Source organism: Vulpes vulpes, chromosome 4, assembly GCF_048418805.1.
Source record: "Vulpes vulpes isolate BD-2025 chromosome 4, VulVul3, whole genome shotgun sequence".
NCBI lineage: Eukaryota > Metazoa > Chordata > Mammalia > Carnivora > Canidae > Vulpes > Vulpes vulpes.
In genome coordinates, this window is record NC_132783.1 from 82,467,942 (window position 1) to 82,486,096 (window position 18,155).

General features: G+C 37.2%; 1 protein-coding gene across 8 annotated transcripts in view; it reads right to left on the reverse strand.

Moving 5' to 3' along the window:
- ASCC1 (activating signal cointegrator 1 complex subunit 1) overlaps positions 1–18,155 on the reverse strand; it is a 98,928-nt gene that overhangs the window by 37,233 nt on the left and 43,540 nt on the right. For all 8 annotated transcript variants that reach the window (XR_012001109.1, XR_012001110.1, XM_026004145.2 and 5 more), the window contains one exon: positions 14,691–14,810. Coding sequence is in view for 6 of the 8 variants with exons in the window: in XM_026004145.2 (XP_025859930.1) it covers positions 14,691–14,810 (120 nt within the window). In the remaining 2 variants the exon portion in view is untranslated. The remainder of the gene's footprint in view (positions 1–14,690; positions 14,811–18,155) is intronic.

Consider the following 18,155-nt stretch of genomic DNA (forward strand, 5'->3'; position numbering starts at 1 on the left):
GTATGTGTTCATTATAGAAAAAAAATGGAAAAAGAAAAAAGTATGAAAAGGAGATCATAACCTCTCCAACCACACAGAAACACTTATGCTTTTTTTATATGATTTTTAAGTTTTTTTCTACAGATATACATCAATTTTAAAAAGACATGACAGTTTTTTGTAAACCTACTTATTACACTTAATGTACCCTGAATATTTCCATATCTTGGAGTATTTTTTTTTTAAATATAATTTTAGAGGAGCAATGAGAAAAGCTAAATAATAAAATATCGGTAAAGATGGAAAAAGAGGGCTGACTCATGGAAATAACTTTGCCGCTATATTCTCAAAGGGAAAATAAAATATATTCATGCTACACATAACCCTGATTTTATAGTTAACTGATTTAATTAATTGTGCATGTGGACCTCCAAGCAAAGACCTACATTATATTGAGTCTAAAGTTTTTGATTAACACCATGACAGAACCATAAAGTTTTGAAACACTTCTAAGCATTACAAACATAACTTAAGTCTGAACATAGCCAAGCACTGCAAAATCCACCTCAATTACAAATCACAGCACAGGGGCACCTGGGTGGCTCAGTCAGCTGAGTGTCCAACTCTTGATTTCAGCTCAGGTTGTGATTTTGAAGTTGTGGGGTCAAGTCCCATGTCAGGCCCAGTGCAGAGTCTGCTGGTCCTTCCCTCTCTGCTCCTTCCCCTGCTCATGCTCTCAAATAAATACAAATCTTAAAAAAAAAAAATCACAGCACAATGATGCCTCACTTTCTTCTCCTCTATTAAAGAAAAAGAATGAACGAATGAATGAATGAATATAAAAAATATAAATAAAGAAAAAGAAGTGAATAGGGACTTTGACTAAATAAAAGCAGGGAACAAGAAATATTAGACGAAGGAAATTAAATAAACTAAATAAACCAATTTCCAGCTCTGTCTTTCTGGAAAATTAAGATTTCTGTCCAATTCACAGACTTAGGACTTTGAAGGAACTAAAGTCCTTTAAAAAGTTGTAGTCTAGGGATCCCTGGGTGGCGCAGCGGTTTGGCGCCTGCCTTTGGACCAGGGCGCGATCCTGGAGACCCGGGATCGAGTCCCACATCGGGCTCCCGGTGCATGGAGCCCGCTTCTCCCTCTGCCTGTGTCTCTGCCTCTCTCTCTCTCTCTCTCTCTGTGACTATCATAAATAAATAAAAAAATTAAAAAAAAAAAAAAGTTGTAGTCTAAAATCTCACTTTGGGACGCCTGGGTGGCTCAGTGGTTGAGTGTCTGTCTTTGGTTCAGTGCGTGATCCTGGAGTCCCTGGACTGAGTCCCATATCAGGCTCCCTGCATGGAGCCTGCTTCTCCCTCTGCCTCGGTCTCTGCCTCTCTCTCTGTGTCTCTCACGAATAAATAAATAAAATTTAAAAAAAAAATCTCATTTTACACAAGAAGAAATGAAGCATAGAAGGATGAGTTGCTCAAAGTCAGGACAGAGAGACCAGAATCCAAGTCAGTTGTGCTGTTACCAATTCACTGTGTACTCTAAAAAGTTTGGCTCTTTATCTTATTCACTGCTTTATCCTGGCACCAAAATTAATGCCTGACACATAATCAGTTCTCAATAAACAGTTATTGCATGCACATATGATTCATAGATGACAAATATTTTGGGGGTTCTATTAAGAGAACTTAAGGGTACTTGAGTACAGTTTCTAAATTTCAGGTTGATGTCACAGATACTACATTTAACAGTATGTCTGTATATTTCTAACAGCACAGTCTTTCAATTCTTACTTCACTGATCCTTTCCTGTTTGACTGAGTCACAGAGCTTCTCTATGTCTTTGCTTCCTCATAAGTAAATTAAAAATAATGTAGAGTTACTATGAGAAAAATATGAATTATTCTTAAGCATTTTTATTATTTAGATAGTGCTTAGAGTTTGGAAACAGAAGCCTTACATCTAAGCTCTTAAAGGCCGTAAGTGCTCCAAAGCTCAAGCATCCCAGAGCCATTTTTACAGATATGGATTTGAACTGCAGAAAGATCACCAACTCCCTAGAAAGTACAAATTCCAGGCTTTTGTTTGAGAATTTTTTTCCAGTTTAATTCAGTTCCATACAATTAATACTTCTTGAGTGCTTACTGTATATAGGCATTATGCAAGCCACTACAAAAATAAAAAACTAAGCAAACAAAGTTCTTGTTATTAAGGAGCTTTCAGGTAACTATAAAGGAAGACTTCGGAAATAACACAAACAATAAGAGGTGCTTCAGGTAATTTAAACATGGAAGAGAATATAGCTGGATTGGGACCAGGACAGGCCATTAGGAGGACGGGCTTAGAACAGAAAGCTAACTGTACCCAATTCATCTTGTGTATCTGCTGAATGAGTGAATAAGTACATAATAAACATTCACTGAACATCTATGACCTGAATTATAAAAGGCGTTGGATATACAATGCTGAATAAGAGTACTCCCCACCATGAAGAATCCTATAGTCTACTTAAGAAAAGGAGAAAGCTAAAAAAAAAAAAAAAAAAAGAAAGAAATGGAGAAAGAAAGAATAGCAATAAAGAAAGCCAGCACGTGAACACAAAAAGATGAGTAGCAGAAGAGAAATTTTAGCCACCAGAAACAATATTAACAAAGACACAAAGAATCCTCAATAACTGGTGAAGTTGGCCAGGATGTGGGCCAAGTGCAAGGTAGTGGAAAAATAAGTTGAAATGTTAAGCTGGTCTTACTGGAAGATTATCTCATACTAGAAGATCTTGAATGCTAGACTGAGGAATATGAATTAATTCAAAAGATATGAAAGGATGGGAGATTGTTTCTCTTTTTTTAAGTTTTTATTTAAATTCTGGTTACTTTACAGTATACTCTTAGTGTTAATATAGTGACTCAACACTTCCATATAACACCTGGTGCTCATCACAAGTGTATTATTCATTAATCCCCATCACCTATTTTACCCCCACACACTACACCTTTATTCATTCATCAACCAGTGGATACTTGGGCGGTTTCCATAATTTGGCTATTGTTGATAATACTGCTATAAATATCAGGGTGCATGTGTCCCTTTGAATCAGTATTTTTGTATTTTTTGGGAAAATACTAGTAGTACAATTTGCTAGGTTGTAGGGTAGTTCTATTTTTAACTTTTTGAGGAACCTCCATACTGTTTTACAGAGTAGCTGTACCACTTTGCATTCCCACCAACAGTGCAAGAAGATTCCCCTTTCTCCACATACTTGCTCACACCTGTTATTTCTTGTGCTGTTGATTTTAGCCATTCTGACGGGTATTAGGTGGTATCTCTGCAGTTTTTATTTGCATTTCTGCTGGGAGATTTTTAAGCCAGCAAGTCCTATAGCATACAGGCTATGGCTTAGAAGGACAAATACAGTTGTATTTCATGAGATCTACATACAGTTCACACAGTAACTTCACCCAGAAGTTACTTTTATGTCAGTGTATGTAGATCTCATGAAATACAACTATAAACACTCAAGAAATAGCAAGTTTTTTTTTTTTAAGATTTTATTTATTTACTTGACAGAGAGAGAGAGAGAGAGAGAGAGAGAAGCAGAGGGAGCAGGAGAGGGAGAAGTACGTTCCCCGCTGAGTTGGGAGCCCGATGTGGGGCTCGACCCCAGGTCTCTGGGATCATGACCTGAGTCGAAGGCAGATGCTCAACCAACTGAGCCATTCAGGTGCCCTTGTTTTTTGTTTTATTTTTAATTTATTTATTTTCAGTGATCTCTACACCCAACATGGGGCTGGAACTCATGATCCAGGATTGTTGGTTTCTGCTTTAAAATAGATACATATTAGGCAATATCTGTCTACTTTCTGAAAGTCTTTAGTGAAAAAAAAATTAGGCTGAATTTTACCAAAAGCCTTTTAGGCATGTATTTAGATACTATTTTTAATTTTGACCTATTGAGAGTTGGATGTTATCAGATTTCCTGGTCTTAATTCACTTTGTATTCCTGAGATAAACCAACTTAGTCATAATGGATCATATTCATCTGACTCCTACACTCCACCTACAGAAAACTGCCAAATGAATCTACAGATCAATTCTCGTTGTTACTGTTATTCAGGCCTTGTTTCTCACCTGGATTCCCATAATGACTTTTAAATACTTTCCCCTCCTGTTCCTGGCTCTTCATTTCAATTACATATGTAGTCTCATAATTACATCAAATTTATATAGGTCATTTGAGGAGAACTGGTATCTTTATGAAACTAAGTCTATCAATGAACATGAGCAATCACAATTTATTTATAATTTATAATTTTCTGCAAAAAGGTCTTACACATACTTTGGTATAGTTATTTCCTAAGTACCTAATGGGTTTTGGTGCTACTGTAAATGGATGGTATCTTTTCATTTTATTTTTTTTTTTCTTCATGGTCATCACTCTAACCTGGTTACTTACTTTCAACTGCAGCCTGGATTGCAATATGACCTGACTTGCATTCTTTTCCCTGCTAATCCATTTTACCACACAATACCTTTTTAAAACGAAAGATCATGTCACTATATTGCTTAAAACCCTTCAGTGCACCTAGGAAAACAGTACAAATTCTTTACCAACTGTAGTGACCTTGTATAATCAAGTTTCTGTCTGCCTCTCTGGCCTCATCTCCCTTGCGTATCTCCCCGGGTCTTCTTCAAGTGCTGAAACACACTAAGCTCGCTCTCTCTCTCTCTCTCTCTCTCTCTCTCTCGAGGTCTTTGCACTTTCTCTTCCCTCTGCCTAGTACCCCCTTACCACCATTCCCTCGTGTTCTTTAAGTCTGAACTCAAATGTCAACTCCTTGGAGATGCCTCCCCTGGACATTGCATCTGAAGCATGTCCCCTGTGTTATTCTTCTTATCCTCTTGTTTGTTTCTTTTGTAGAATCTACTATAATTTATAATTATTCTTTATTACTTTTTTTTTTTTTGTCTGCTTCCTCTTTGGGCAGCTAGACTGGGTCTGGAGGATCCAAGACGGCCCCATTCACATGATGGGAGCCTTGGTGCTGTCAACTGGGACACCTTAATTCTTTTCCTCATGGTCTTTTTTTCCAGCTGGAGAGTTTGGACTTCCCTAAAAAGCAACTGTGTCCTGAAAGGTTAACTTTGAAAACAAAAGCTGGGGGCAGCTGGGTGGCTCAGTGGTTGAGCCTCTCCCTTTGGCTCAGGTCATGATCCCAGGGCCCGGGGATTGAGTCCCACACTGGGCTCCCTGAAGGGAGTCTGCTTCTCCCTCTGCCTATGTCTCTGCCTCTCTGTCTCTCTCATGAGTAAATAAATAAAATCTAAAAAAAAAAAAAAAAGAAGAAGAAGAAGAAAAGAAAGAAAAAAGAAAAGAAAAGAAAAGAAAAGAAAAGAAAAGAAAAGAAAAGAAAAGAAAAGAAAAGAAAAGCTGTAAGATCTCTTAAGGCCTAGCACTGACAGTTTTACGAATCATTCCTATCCCATTCTATAAGTCAAAGCAAGTCACAGGACTGGTATCTTTTTTAAATGACATTATCTGTTTGTTGCCAGTATACAGAAAGACAACTGATTTTATTATACTAATTTATAGTCAATCACTTTGCTAAACTCTTATTATTTCTAGCAACTTGGTAATTGTAGATAAACTTGCTTTACTTCTGGTCAAAAAATGTGATTTATAATATACCAACTCACTGAAATTTATTAAGTCTTACTTTATGATTTACTGTGTAATCCATTTTTTCCCAACTGTTCCATATGCCTGAAAAGAATATGAATTCTCTAATTGCTAGGTTTATAATTCCAGAAATGACTACTACATTAAATTTGTTCATTGTCAAAATCTTCTGTATCTTTACTGATTTTACATCTGCTTGACCTACCGATAATTGGAAGATATGTCACAATCTCCTTCTATGAACATGATTTCTCAATTTCTCTCCAGTAAAAAGTTTGTATAAATTTGGTTTAATCTACTTTGGGGCGATTCTAGTGGGTTCATACAAGTTTAAAATTATATCATCTTGGTAAATTGTTTATCATTATGTAACAGTCCTCTCTCTACTGCTAAGAATAATAACATGTTTGATATTAATTCTGTTATGCAAACTTCCTTTTGGTATTTGCCCAGTGTATCTTTTTGCTTTCTACTACCTCATGGATGGATGGATCTCTGGTAAACAGCATATAACTGAATTTTGTTTAATCTTATCTTTTTTAACCAGTGAGTTTATTAACATGTATCATTAATACATATATCTCTGGACTTATCATCCTATGTTTAAATATTCATCCCACTTTTTACTATGCTTCTTGCTCCTTTTTATAAATTTGTATTTGTTCCTTTGTTCTTTTTCTCTCTGCTTGTTTCCTATTTATACACCCTATTTTAGACTTAGTTTTAAATTTTTACCGTATGCATTTGGCTTAACAGTAAAAAAATATCTTAACACGTCCCCCCCCCCAAAAAAAAAAAACGAAAATACTTAAAATCTAGAATTCTCCTCAGGCTTGACTTACAATGCTCTTAGCTGACATTTATGTTAACTGAACAATGTTGGTTCCCTTTTTTAAATATTTATTTTTAGCTCTATCTTTTTAAAAAGCTCTCCCCACTATAAAATATTTTATATAGACAATGTCTGCCATTTTATGTATTTGCCATTCTTTTCTGCATCTCATACTAACCTTCCTACATCTCAGACATTCTAAATTCATTTTCCTTTTCTTGAAATGCATCCTTTAGGGTGCCAGGGTGGCTTAGTCAGTTAGCATCTGCCTTTGGCTCAGGTCATGGTCCTGGGGTCCTAGGATGAGCCTCATGTTGGGCCCCGTGCTCAATGGGGAGTCTGCTTCTCCCTCTGGCTCTCCTCTTGCTTGTGCTCGTTCACACACAGTCTCTCTCTCATAAATAAATAAAATCTTTTAATTTAACATAAACTAATAAAATCTTTTAATCTATTTAACAAAAATATATGTCCTTTATACATTCCTTTACTACAGACATCTCACAATAATAAATTCTCTGAGTTTTTGTTCACCTCCAACAGTCTTCATTTCACCTTTGTTCATTTTTTTTTAAAAGATTTTATTTATTTGAGAGAGAGAGAGAGAGTAGGCGGAGGAGCTGAGGGGGAGGGAATGAGAGTCTCAAGCAGACTCCTCACTGAGCTGATGCAGGGCTCGAACCCACAACTGCGAGATCATGACCTGAGCCAAAACCAAGAGTCATACACATAACCAACTGAGCCACTCAGGCACCCCTATTCTTTTCTTAAGATTTATTTATTTGAGAGAAAGACAGAGAGAGAGTGCATGAGCGAGAGAGGCAAAGGGAAAAGGAGAGAGAGTCTCCAGCAGACTCCACACTAAGCACAGAATCTGATGTGAGGCTTGATCTCAGGACCCAGAGATCATGACCTGAGTCAAAACCAATAGTCGGATGCTTAACTGACTGTGCCACCTAGGTGCCTCCATTTCACCTTTGTTCTTAAAGGTATTTTTTTTCTGAGTACACAATTCCAGGTTCATCATTATTTTCTCTAGAAAATAATTCTGCTGTCTTTTGACTTCCACTATTGCTACTGAGAGTTCCTTATAACATATGTTACTCCTTTGTGGGTGACTTAAGATCTTGTGTCTTTGGTGCTCTGCAGTTCCATTAAGATTTATCTTAATATGGATCTCTCTTTGTTTTTTTTTTTTGGATCTCTTTTTATTTATTCTGTTTGTGTTTAATCTTATTTCTTTTATCTAGTGTCACTAGATAAAGTCGATCCAAGCCTCTCTAATTTCTTCACATGGCCATCTCATGTTACCCTACCTGTCCCTCATTAAACTTCATCCATATTTGGAATTTGCTGGACTTTTTCTTGCCTCAGGGCTTTTCTTTTGCCCTGTATTTTCTTTTGCCTAGAACAAAAGATGGGAAGAGCCTTCCCACTTCTCCTTTGCCTGCAAACTCTCACTTCTTTAGATCTCCATTCAACATCGATTCCTGAGAGAGGCCTTCTCTGACCCTGCCCTTCTCAGTCTACATTGCTATTACAGTTTCCTCTGACAAACCACCATTTTCCCACTGCTTCATCTTTATCACACTTACAATTACAGTTGACCCTTGAACAATGAGGGGGTTAAGGGCACTGAAAATCTATGGATAACTTTTGAGTCATCTAAAACTTAACTACTGACAGCCAACAGTTGATGGGAAGCCTTACTGCTAACATAAAGAGTTGATTAACACATATTTTGTTATGTGTTACAGTATGTTATATATATTATATACTGTATTCTTACAATAAAGTAAGCTAGAGAAAAGAAAATGTTATTTAGAAAATCCTAAGGAGGGATGCCTGGGTGGCTCAGCAGTTGGGCATCTGCCTTCGGCTCAGGGCATAATCCCAGGGGCCGGGATTGAGTCCCATATCAGGTTCCCCGTGGGGAGCCTGCTTCTCCCTCTGCCTATGTCTCTGCCTCTCTCTGTGTCTCTCATGAATAAATAAATAAATTTTCTTTAAAAATCCTAAAGAAAATAGATTTACAGTACTGTACTATATTTATTGAAAAAATATACATAAGTGGACTCATGCAGTTCAAACCCATGTTGTTTAAGGGTCAACTGCACATTTACGTGTTATTTGTTAGCATCTGTTTCCTCCATTAGTCTGTAAACTACATAGGGATAATGACTGTGCCTGGCTTTATTCACCATTCTATATTCACAGCCTAGCACAGGGCCTGGCAAATAACAGGCACTCAATAAATTTTTGTTGAATAAACAAATAAACCAAAAGAAAATCCAACTCCCTTTATACAACATATAATAGTGCTTCTAGATCTGCACTTGCTACTTATTCCCTTTTCTTAAAATGCTCCTTACTCTCTTGACCTGCGAATGCCTTATTCAGCAAAGAAACCTCCTCTGTGAAGGTTTCTTTCTGTGAAGCCTTCCTTTACAAAACTTGCCCACACATGAGCAGAGATTTCCTGCCTGTCTACGTACCCTAGAATCTCAATCATAGGCCTCACCTCAGTGTACTTTAATCATGTACATCTCCCTCCTCCTTAAGATAGAAGCCCTAGAGTCTACTGCCATCTCACATGTGGGGCTTTTGAAAAATGCCTGAGGGAAAAGAAGACTGGAAATGCCCTGCAGGGTGGAAGAACTAATGGTGTCAGGGGTCTGAAGAAATAAGAAGGAATGAGGTCAGGAGAATAGAGATTAGCTTCCTCAGAGATGTATGCCGTTCTTCAGAAAGAGAGTGAAATGAAGGTGCACGGGGGATGAAAATAGGTAGACTGTGAGGGGAAAAGGAAGGAAGCTGATGAGCTGACTTAGTGTTCTCTACCAAATGTGAGGAAACCATTTTTAGAGGAGCAAGGATGAAGCTTGTGTGACAATGCCAGACAAAAGAGCCACTGTGTTGAATGCTTAAGTCTTAAGCAACAGCTGACCACTGAGTAATGAGAAGACTGCCACAAATGCCTTACCCAGTCATGCTTTACCAAACCCAAGGATGTATCAGTAAGTGAACCAAAGCTGTCCTAGCTCAAAGTTTCCAGAGGAAAAATTTGACCTAAGTGGCTCCATCCTTTTAAAGGTCAGGCACTTCACATTCAATCATTTTAAGGGAAGAAATCTCTGACTTAAACTATATGAAATCACATAAAGAAAGTTGAATGTATTTTTAATACAACATAGCCTCTCTCCCATGCCTCCTGCACTGAGCAGTATCTCTTCATATAAACAAACAGATTTAATGTTCCTTTCTGTATCAATTTGCACAGCCTTCCAAAATACCTTGCACAAAGGAGGCATTCAAATAATTTTAAAATTGAATTAAATAAGAGGTGCTTAAATTTCTCAGTAATTCCCACAAATTTTAGGAGGGAAATTTACAAATCATTTTTGAAATAACATACACATGTCTCTCCTTGTGAAAGAGGGCTAGGCAACAGAAAAATAAATAGAGCAGTAAGAGAGATGGGAATTACTCATGAAATGTTCTTGGTTGATCGCACTAGTGGATTCAGTAGATATCTCATAAGACCTTTCAATTTACAAAGCCTTGACAACAGTCAGTGTGCAAAATTTGTAAGGTCTGGATCTATGGGGGAAATAAGGGTGTATTCACCTTTGAAGTACTCCCTGTCCCATTAATGTGGGTACCAATTATCTGAGCACTGTCTTCAAAAGCCATCTAGCTTCTATAGCTCTTATTTTCTTCCAATCTCAAAAACCTATTAATCTTGACCCTTAAAGACCTTCTACAGAACCAAGGATCTAACCATTAAAACAAAAGGTAAAGATACCCAATGGGCAAACTCAAAGTAATGATTTTATTATCTCTTCCCACTGACCTCTCTTTTTCCCTCTGGAGGCCACCAAGAATAGAGTAAATAAAAACTGTGGAGTCGGGATCCCTGGGTGGCGCAGCGGTTTGGCGCCTGCCTTTGGCCCAGGGCGGGATCCTGGAGACCCGGGATCGAATCCCACATCAGGCTCCCGGTGCATGGAGCCTGCTTCTCCCTCCGCCTGTGTCTCTGCCTCTCTCTCTCTCTCTGTGACTATCATAAATAAATAAAAAATTAAAAAAAAAAAAACAAAACTGTGGAGTCTGTGATATATGTATGTTAAAGCAGACTTGAAGCCAGAGATTAGGAAGAATTCACTATTTTATTTAATGAAATGCTGTAATCCTATCTAAATTTTCTATATAGCTTCATGTTTTAGCTGTATATCTATCTATAGGCCATCAAGGTTTCAGATTTATAACAGTAAGGTTTAAACTAGTATGAACAGAAATTAAATAAATCCTGTAATAGATAATAAAGAAACAAACATAGGTCAGGCAGAGTGGCTATGATGCCCTATAAAACTACAAGGTTAATCAAGAAAATAAAAACTTTAATACATTTTAAAAGTGAGTCAGCCCATAAGAATTGAAGTCATCTCTATTCACAATAGTTAAGGTGGAAACAACCCATATGTCCATGAATGGATAAACAAAAATGTGGTCTCTTCATACAATGAATGAAATGTCACTCAGCCTTAAAAAGGAACAAGGTACTGATCCATGCTACAACATGGATACACCTCGGAAAACATTATGCTGAGTTAAAGAAGCCAGACATAAAAGGCCACATATTATGTGGTTCCATTTATAAGAAATATCCACAATAGGCAAATCCATAGAGGCAGTCAGTAGACTAATGTCTGCCAGGAACTGGGGAGGGCAGAAAAGAGGGGTGTAGAAAAATGGGGAGTGACTGGTTAATGCATACAGGATTTCCTTTTGGGGTGATTAAAATGTTCTGGAGCTACACAGTGGTGATAGTTGCACACGTTGTTAATGTCCTTAATGCCACAAAATTATATACTTTAAAATGGTTGAAATAGTGATTTTTTATGTTATGTGAATTTTATCACTTTCAAAAAAAAAGTACATCACAACTTTCCATTTTACTCAAGAAATAAGAAATGAAACATAGTCTATCCTACTTAACCTAGCATACACACACTGAAAACCTTTATTCTTACACAGAGATGCAGAGCGTAAGGTTTTGCTGTCTGCGCATTCCTTAGCTGAACTACTTAAACTCTCTGAACCTCCCTATCTATAAAATAGGCATACTAATAGCATCTATCTTACACAGATCTTACAAAGATAAAATGGGGATAATACAATCTAAGCACAGTGCCAGGTAAGAGTAACTGTGAAACAAGTTAGTTATAATTTCCCTAGAAACTATGCAATCTTCAATGTTAGAAATAAAACGTTACCTAGATCAAAGGCTTGTGGATTTTTGAAGGTACCTGAGACTTTCTGAGGGGAGTCCATGAAGTCAAAACTATATTTATAATAATTGTATGACATTATTTGCCTTTTTCACTGTAATGACATTCACATGGACAGTGCAAAAGCAATGCTGGGTAAAACTACTGGCATCTTAGCATGAATGAAGACAGGAGCATCAAATTGTACTAGCAGTAGTATATTCTTCCCTACACATCCACAGTTTAAAAAAAAACAAACCTAGTTTCATTTATCCTTTTTTTTTTTTAGGATTTTATTTATTTATTCATGAGAGACACAGAGAGGCAGAGACATAGGCAGAGGGAGAAGCAGGCTCCCCGAGGGGAATTCAATGTGGGCCTCGATCCCAGGACCCCAGGGTCACAACCTGGGCTGAAGGCAGACATTCAACCACTGAGCTACCCAGGCGTCCCAATTTTATTTATCCTTGATGAAACAGTAAAAATAATCAATTTTATTAAATCCCAGGCCTTAAGTACATGCCTTTTTAATATCCTTGTGTGATAAAAATGATAGTATGTATAAAGCAGTTCGGCTGTATACCAAAGTAGATGGTTGTCTGGAGGAAAAGCACTTGTGAGATTGTTAGAGCTGGAGCTGAACTAGCCTCTTTGTCCATGAACACCATTTGTATTTGAAAGAACGACTGACAAATTATGGTTATTCAGACTTGGTTATTTGACAGACATTTTCTCAAAAAAGAACTTCAAGAAAAACAGTATTTTGGGCCAATAATAAAATTCAAGCTTTCAAGTGAAAATTAGAATTTTTAGAAAATCTGTATCTGCTACCATGAGGTTGACAGCAGCTTCCTAATACTTAAAGATTATGATGAAATTAGAGTGCGAGTAATACATTTTTAATATTGCATAATGAAAAAATATATATTGCATAATGAAATGTGACAACATTTGGAAGACCTGCATAACTCAGTAAACCAATATTTTCTAAATGACCAATATAAAATTGTGCATAGGTTAAAGATCCACTCAAAATGCAAAAGAGACCAACAGATTTTAATGCAAGTGTATGAAATGTTAACTGATCTGGTTTCTGATTTCACATTGCAAATGACCTTTTCAATGTAACTTGTAACTTGTCAAGTTTTAGTGTAGTACCAAATAGCCAACATTGTCTGAAAATACCATTAAAGTACTCTTTGTTTTTCCAAATACATTTCTGTGTGAGTCCAGATTTTCTTGTATACTTCAATCAAAACAACATACTGCAACACACTCAATAGAGAAGCAGATATGAGAACCCAACTGTCTTCTATTACAGAAATTTACAAAAATGTTAAACAATGTCTATCTTCTCACTAAATATTTTTGGCTTGGAAAATAGATTTTTTAATGAAAAATATGTTATTTATATAAACAAAAAATATCTTACTATTTTTAATGAACTATCAAATGTTAAATTTCGCAATTTTAACTTCTAATAAGGTAAATATAGATAACTATTACCCATATAAAGAAAGGCTCTTTGGTATCCTCAATAATTAAGAAATGAAAGTGATTATGTGATCAAAAAGTTTGAGATGACCTTATCATTCACTGTTTTTGTTCACAAAACTGAAAAGTAATCTACCCCTTATATAGCAGCCCTATAACATGGTGAAGACATTTGGAATAGTTATAACTTACAACACAAAGTAAGTGATCCATACCAGATATCAAATTCCAACCTGGCAGAAATGTTTTAGGATATCCCATAGGAACAATGTGCCCCTGTATTTTAAGGCAAGGTCATTAGTATGCTATTTTAGCACATGCCAGGTATCTATGAAGAGACAAATCTGGACCAAAATACATACATTTGATTCTATACCATCTCTTCCTACCTTCCTCCAAAAATTCACTTCCAATTGAATTGAAATAGGAGATAATTGAGATAATCAATTTGAGCTGAGAAACCTTACAAGGGATCCTCTACAAAAGCAAATCAACTTGGGGGCCTGCCTAGAGACTTTGATTTTCTCTACAAGGTTCCTGGTTCAGCGTGAGCTCTGTTCTATGCTGTCTTAATAAAAAGACCACAAAAACAAACTTCCAATTCAAGTTTGGCTCCTCTGCTCACTGAAGACCTTGACTAGACTAATAAATGGTGCTATTAACCTTGGAAATGGCTCTGGATGCCTAGACCAGCCTCAGAAATAGCCTGGGTTGCAAACTGAGAATCCTTACAAGTGATCTAAGTGTGGTAATAACACAGGTAAAAAACAGTAAACATTTGATGTGTTTTGATGATGTTTATATGCACTAAGCACTGTTCTAAGTATTCATGTAGATTAACTTACCTAAAAGCCTTACAGAGTTTGTGTAGTTATCATTCCCACTTTGTTTTTTTGTTGTTGTTTTTAAGATTTTATTTATTTATTCATGAGAGACCGAGAGAGAGAGAGAGAGAGAGAGAGAGAGGCAGAGACATAGGCAGAGAGGCAGGCTCCATGCAAGGAGCCTGATGTGGGACTCGATCCGGGCACTCTAGGATCATGGCCGGAGCTGGAAGGCAGACGCTCAAACACTGAGCCACCCAGGCATCCCTCATTCCCACTTTGTCCTGGTAAACACTAGACAGGTATTATGTCACTTTTCCAACTACTATCCTAAAAGGCCATCCTTCCTGCCTCCTATTACCCTGAAAAACATGAAGAAAGCACTGAGCTCATAAAAACTAGATTGTTATAATCAATATCTACCATCAAAGTAACTCAATAACTATCAATTAAAATCTGATACTTTTTCCTACAACAAATTCCTCTTTTAAGAAAGAATTTTTTTTTTCAATCATAAGATCGCAAAGAAAAGGAATCAAAACTCGCTGAACTTCTAGGAATTTTTTTTTAGGAACCTCTTGATAAAAGCAAAGAAGCATTCCAGAAACATACCTGTTGGAGCCATCTTTCATATGGACTTTGGCATAAAGAACATCCACCATGCCAGGATCATCATTCATGTATTCTATCCCTGCCATCTCTACTTCTAGGGGTTTGCCCCCAGAAATGTCACTGCAACGGAAAAAAACATTAGATTTTTGTAACTGTTTAAGCTGAGAGGGCCATTATATTTTAAACATAGTTATTATACACAGTCAAATATTACAAAAATGGAATTGCTGGGTTTTTTTTCTTTTGCTAACAATATTATCTAATCATCCTTCTAATTTCAAAATTAACACATTCTGTGCACACCAACTAAAAACACAAGAATTCCCAAACTCGCCCTATAGTTACTCAATACCAGTTTATTAGTACTTAGAGGAAAACGTCAAGGAATGACAGTTCTGACTAACAAAGACATTTACTGTGTTGCTCATCTCTTGGGTTTTATTTCATTATTTCCACAAGCTGCAAACACACCATTTACTCATCTAACAATGGTGGAGGCATAAAGTAGTAGCACATCTTTAGCAGCAATTTGGCAATATTTATAAAAATATAGCCTTTTGCGGGCAGCCCTGGTGGCTCAGCAGTTTAGCGCCACCTTCAGCCCAGGGTGTGATCTGGAGACCCGGGATCGAGTCCAGCGTCAGGCTCCCTGCATGGGGCCTGCTTCTCACTCTGCCTGTGTCTCTGCCTCTCTCTCTCTCTCTGTGTCTCTCGTAAATAAATAAATAAAATCTTTAAAAATATATATATATATAGACTTTTGCCATTAAGTCCTAACAGCTGGGACGCCTGGGTGGTTAAGCATCTGCCTTTGGCTCAGGGTGTGGTCCTGGAGTCACAGGATCAAGTCCCGCATCAGGCTCTCTGCATGGAGCCTGCTTCTCCCTCTGCCTATGTCTCTGCCTCTCTGTGTCTCTCATGAATAAATAAACAAAATCTTAAAAAAAAATCTTAATAGCCATTGCTAATCATTGTCTTTATCCATTATTTTGTCAGGGGTTGCAAAATGGTGATATTCTAATTTCATCATAACTTCTACATTTACCAGGTGGAATTCTTCTGTAAAGAGCTTTCCTTTATCAGCTATGGTTGAGTATGTAGCTGAATTCATAATTATTTCCTTAGGTTTGGCTCCTAAAAATTGAACTACTGGGACAAAAAAAGGTTTCTGTTCTTGAAGACTTTTTAAAAAAATATTTTATTTATTTATTCATGAGAGACACAGAGAGAGAGAGAGGCAGAGACATAGGCAGAGGGAGAAGCAGGCTCTCCTCTGGGAGCCCGATGCAGGACCTGATCCCAGGATCCTGGGATCATGACCTAAGCCAAAGGCAGACACTCAACCACTGAGCCACCCAGGCGTCCCTATTCTTGAAGAATTTTTATAAATATTGCCAAATTGCTGCTAACAATGTATCTTTAAAATTTTGAACCAGGCAGCCCAGGTGGCTCAGGGGTTTAGTGCTGCCTTCAGCCCAGGGCCTGATTCTGGAGACCTGGGTTTGAGTCCCATGTCAGGCTCCCTGAATGGAGCCTGCTTCTCCCTCTGCCTGTGTCTCTGCCTCTCTCTCTCTCTCTCTGTGTCTCTCATGAGTAAATAAATAAAATCTTTAAAAATAATAAAAATAGGGGATCCCTGGGTGGCGCAGCGGTTTAGCGCCTGCCTTTGGCCCAGGGCGCGATCCTGGAGACCCGGGATCGAATCCCACGTCGGGCTCCCGGTGCATGGAGCCTGCTTCTCCCTCGCCTGTGTCTCTGCATCTCTCTCTCTCTCTCTGTGACTATCATGAATAAATTAAAAAAAAAAAAAATTAAAAAAAAAAAAAAGAAAAACCCTTTCTTAAAAAAAAAAAAAATAATAATAATAAAAATAAAAAATTTTTGAACCATGTAAGTGTATTACCTATTAAAAAGCTAATATAAAAATATAGAAGCAAAAGAAGCCAAACACAACTTTTTATACTGTACAGATACAAAAGAAGCCAAACACAAAAATGTATATACTGAATGATTTTATTTATATGACATTCATGAACAAGCAAAATTAATCTATAGAAACAGAAATCAGAACAACAATTATTTCTGGGAGAAGTGAATTTTTTGGAAAAGGTCACGAGGGAACTGCAGAGTGATGACAATGTACTACATTTTGATTTGGCTGAAGTTACATGAGTGTAGGTGTTTGTTAAAACTCATCAACTACACTTAAGATCTGTGCATTTTACTGTAAGTAAATTACACCTCAAAAAAACTACACACATGCATATAAACAAGTGTGAAATCGTTAATAGTCATCTTTAAGTGGTAGGATTAAAAGCGATATATTTGCTTATCTACAATTTTGACTTCTCCAAAACTAATACATTATTACCTCATTTTAACTGATGTATAATTGAGATACATTATATTAGTTTCACATGTGCATGTATTACTTTTCTGTTAAGTAAAACCTCACCATCCTGCTTCTTCCCAGATGCCTTAAACAGACTCAAGCTTCAGCCAGAAATGGCCCTGCAGTGCCAAGATGAAACCTAGCTAAAAATCAGCTCACCACACATAGTCTTCTGCAAGCCTCATGAGGCCAGGGAGTCCATCCATCTTGTCTATTCCTATATCCCCAGCACATGGCACAATCTTATATAAAATAGGTACTCCATAGATCTCTGGTAACAAAAATGTTATTTTGATATTGAACCAAAGCCATACAAAGACCCTTTGTAGCCTAGGAATCTTCATGGCAAAGATTCTCTTAGGGGCACTTGGGGGGGGTCAGTCAAACATCTGCCTTCAGCTCAGGTCATGATCCAGGGTCCTAGGATGGAGCCCTGCATTGGACTCTCTGCTTAGTGGGGAGTCTGCTTTTACCTCTCCCTCTGCCTTCCCCAACCTTGCTCAAGCTTTCTCTCTCTCAAATAAATAAAATCTTTAAAAATATATATATTTCCCTAAAACTTCAAAACCATATTATTGCACAAGATAGAATCTCTTTCAGTAAGAAACTAAATATTTTGGACAGATATTCAAGAAAAATTGCCTTCATCATAAGAATCCCTATTACCACCTCTAATAAGTAGGATATTCCAAAACATAAGCCAAGCTCTGCACTTTTACCTAAGGCCTATAGCTTTAACCAACAACACATCTCCTTTTCAAGTAACAGCCAAAGAATTCAATATGAAAGACTGCCATTCAATCCTATCAAAGTGCAGTCAACAATCAAACTTACATGAGAAAAACAGTTTAATACTAACTATACATAGGACCAAGAGGGAGGACGTGGTGGGGGGGTCCTAACTCTGCATAGTTAGATCACCCAAAAGCACCATACCATTGGTTTAGTTTCCCCTTAATATGTTTTTACTGGATTATGTCTAATGTTATAACCTCAAATTCTAGGGATCAATACGAGAGAACCATATGAACCACTGTATCTTCTGCAAAATTCCTGAAGACACTACTCATCAT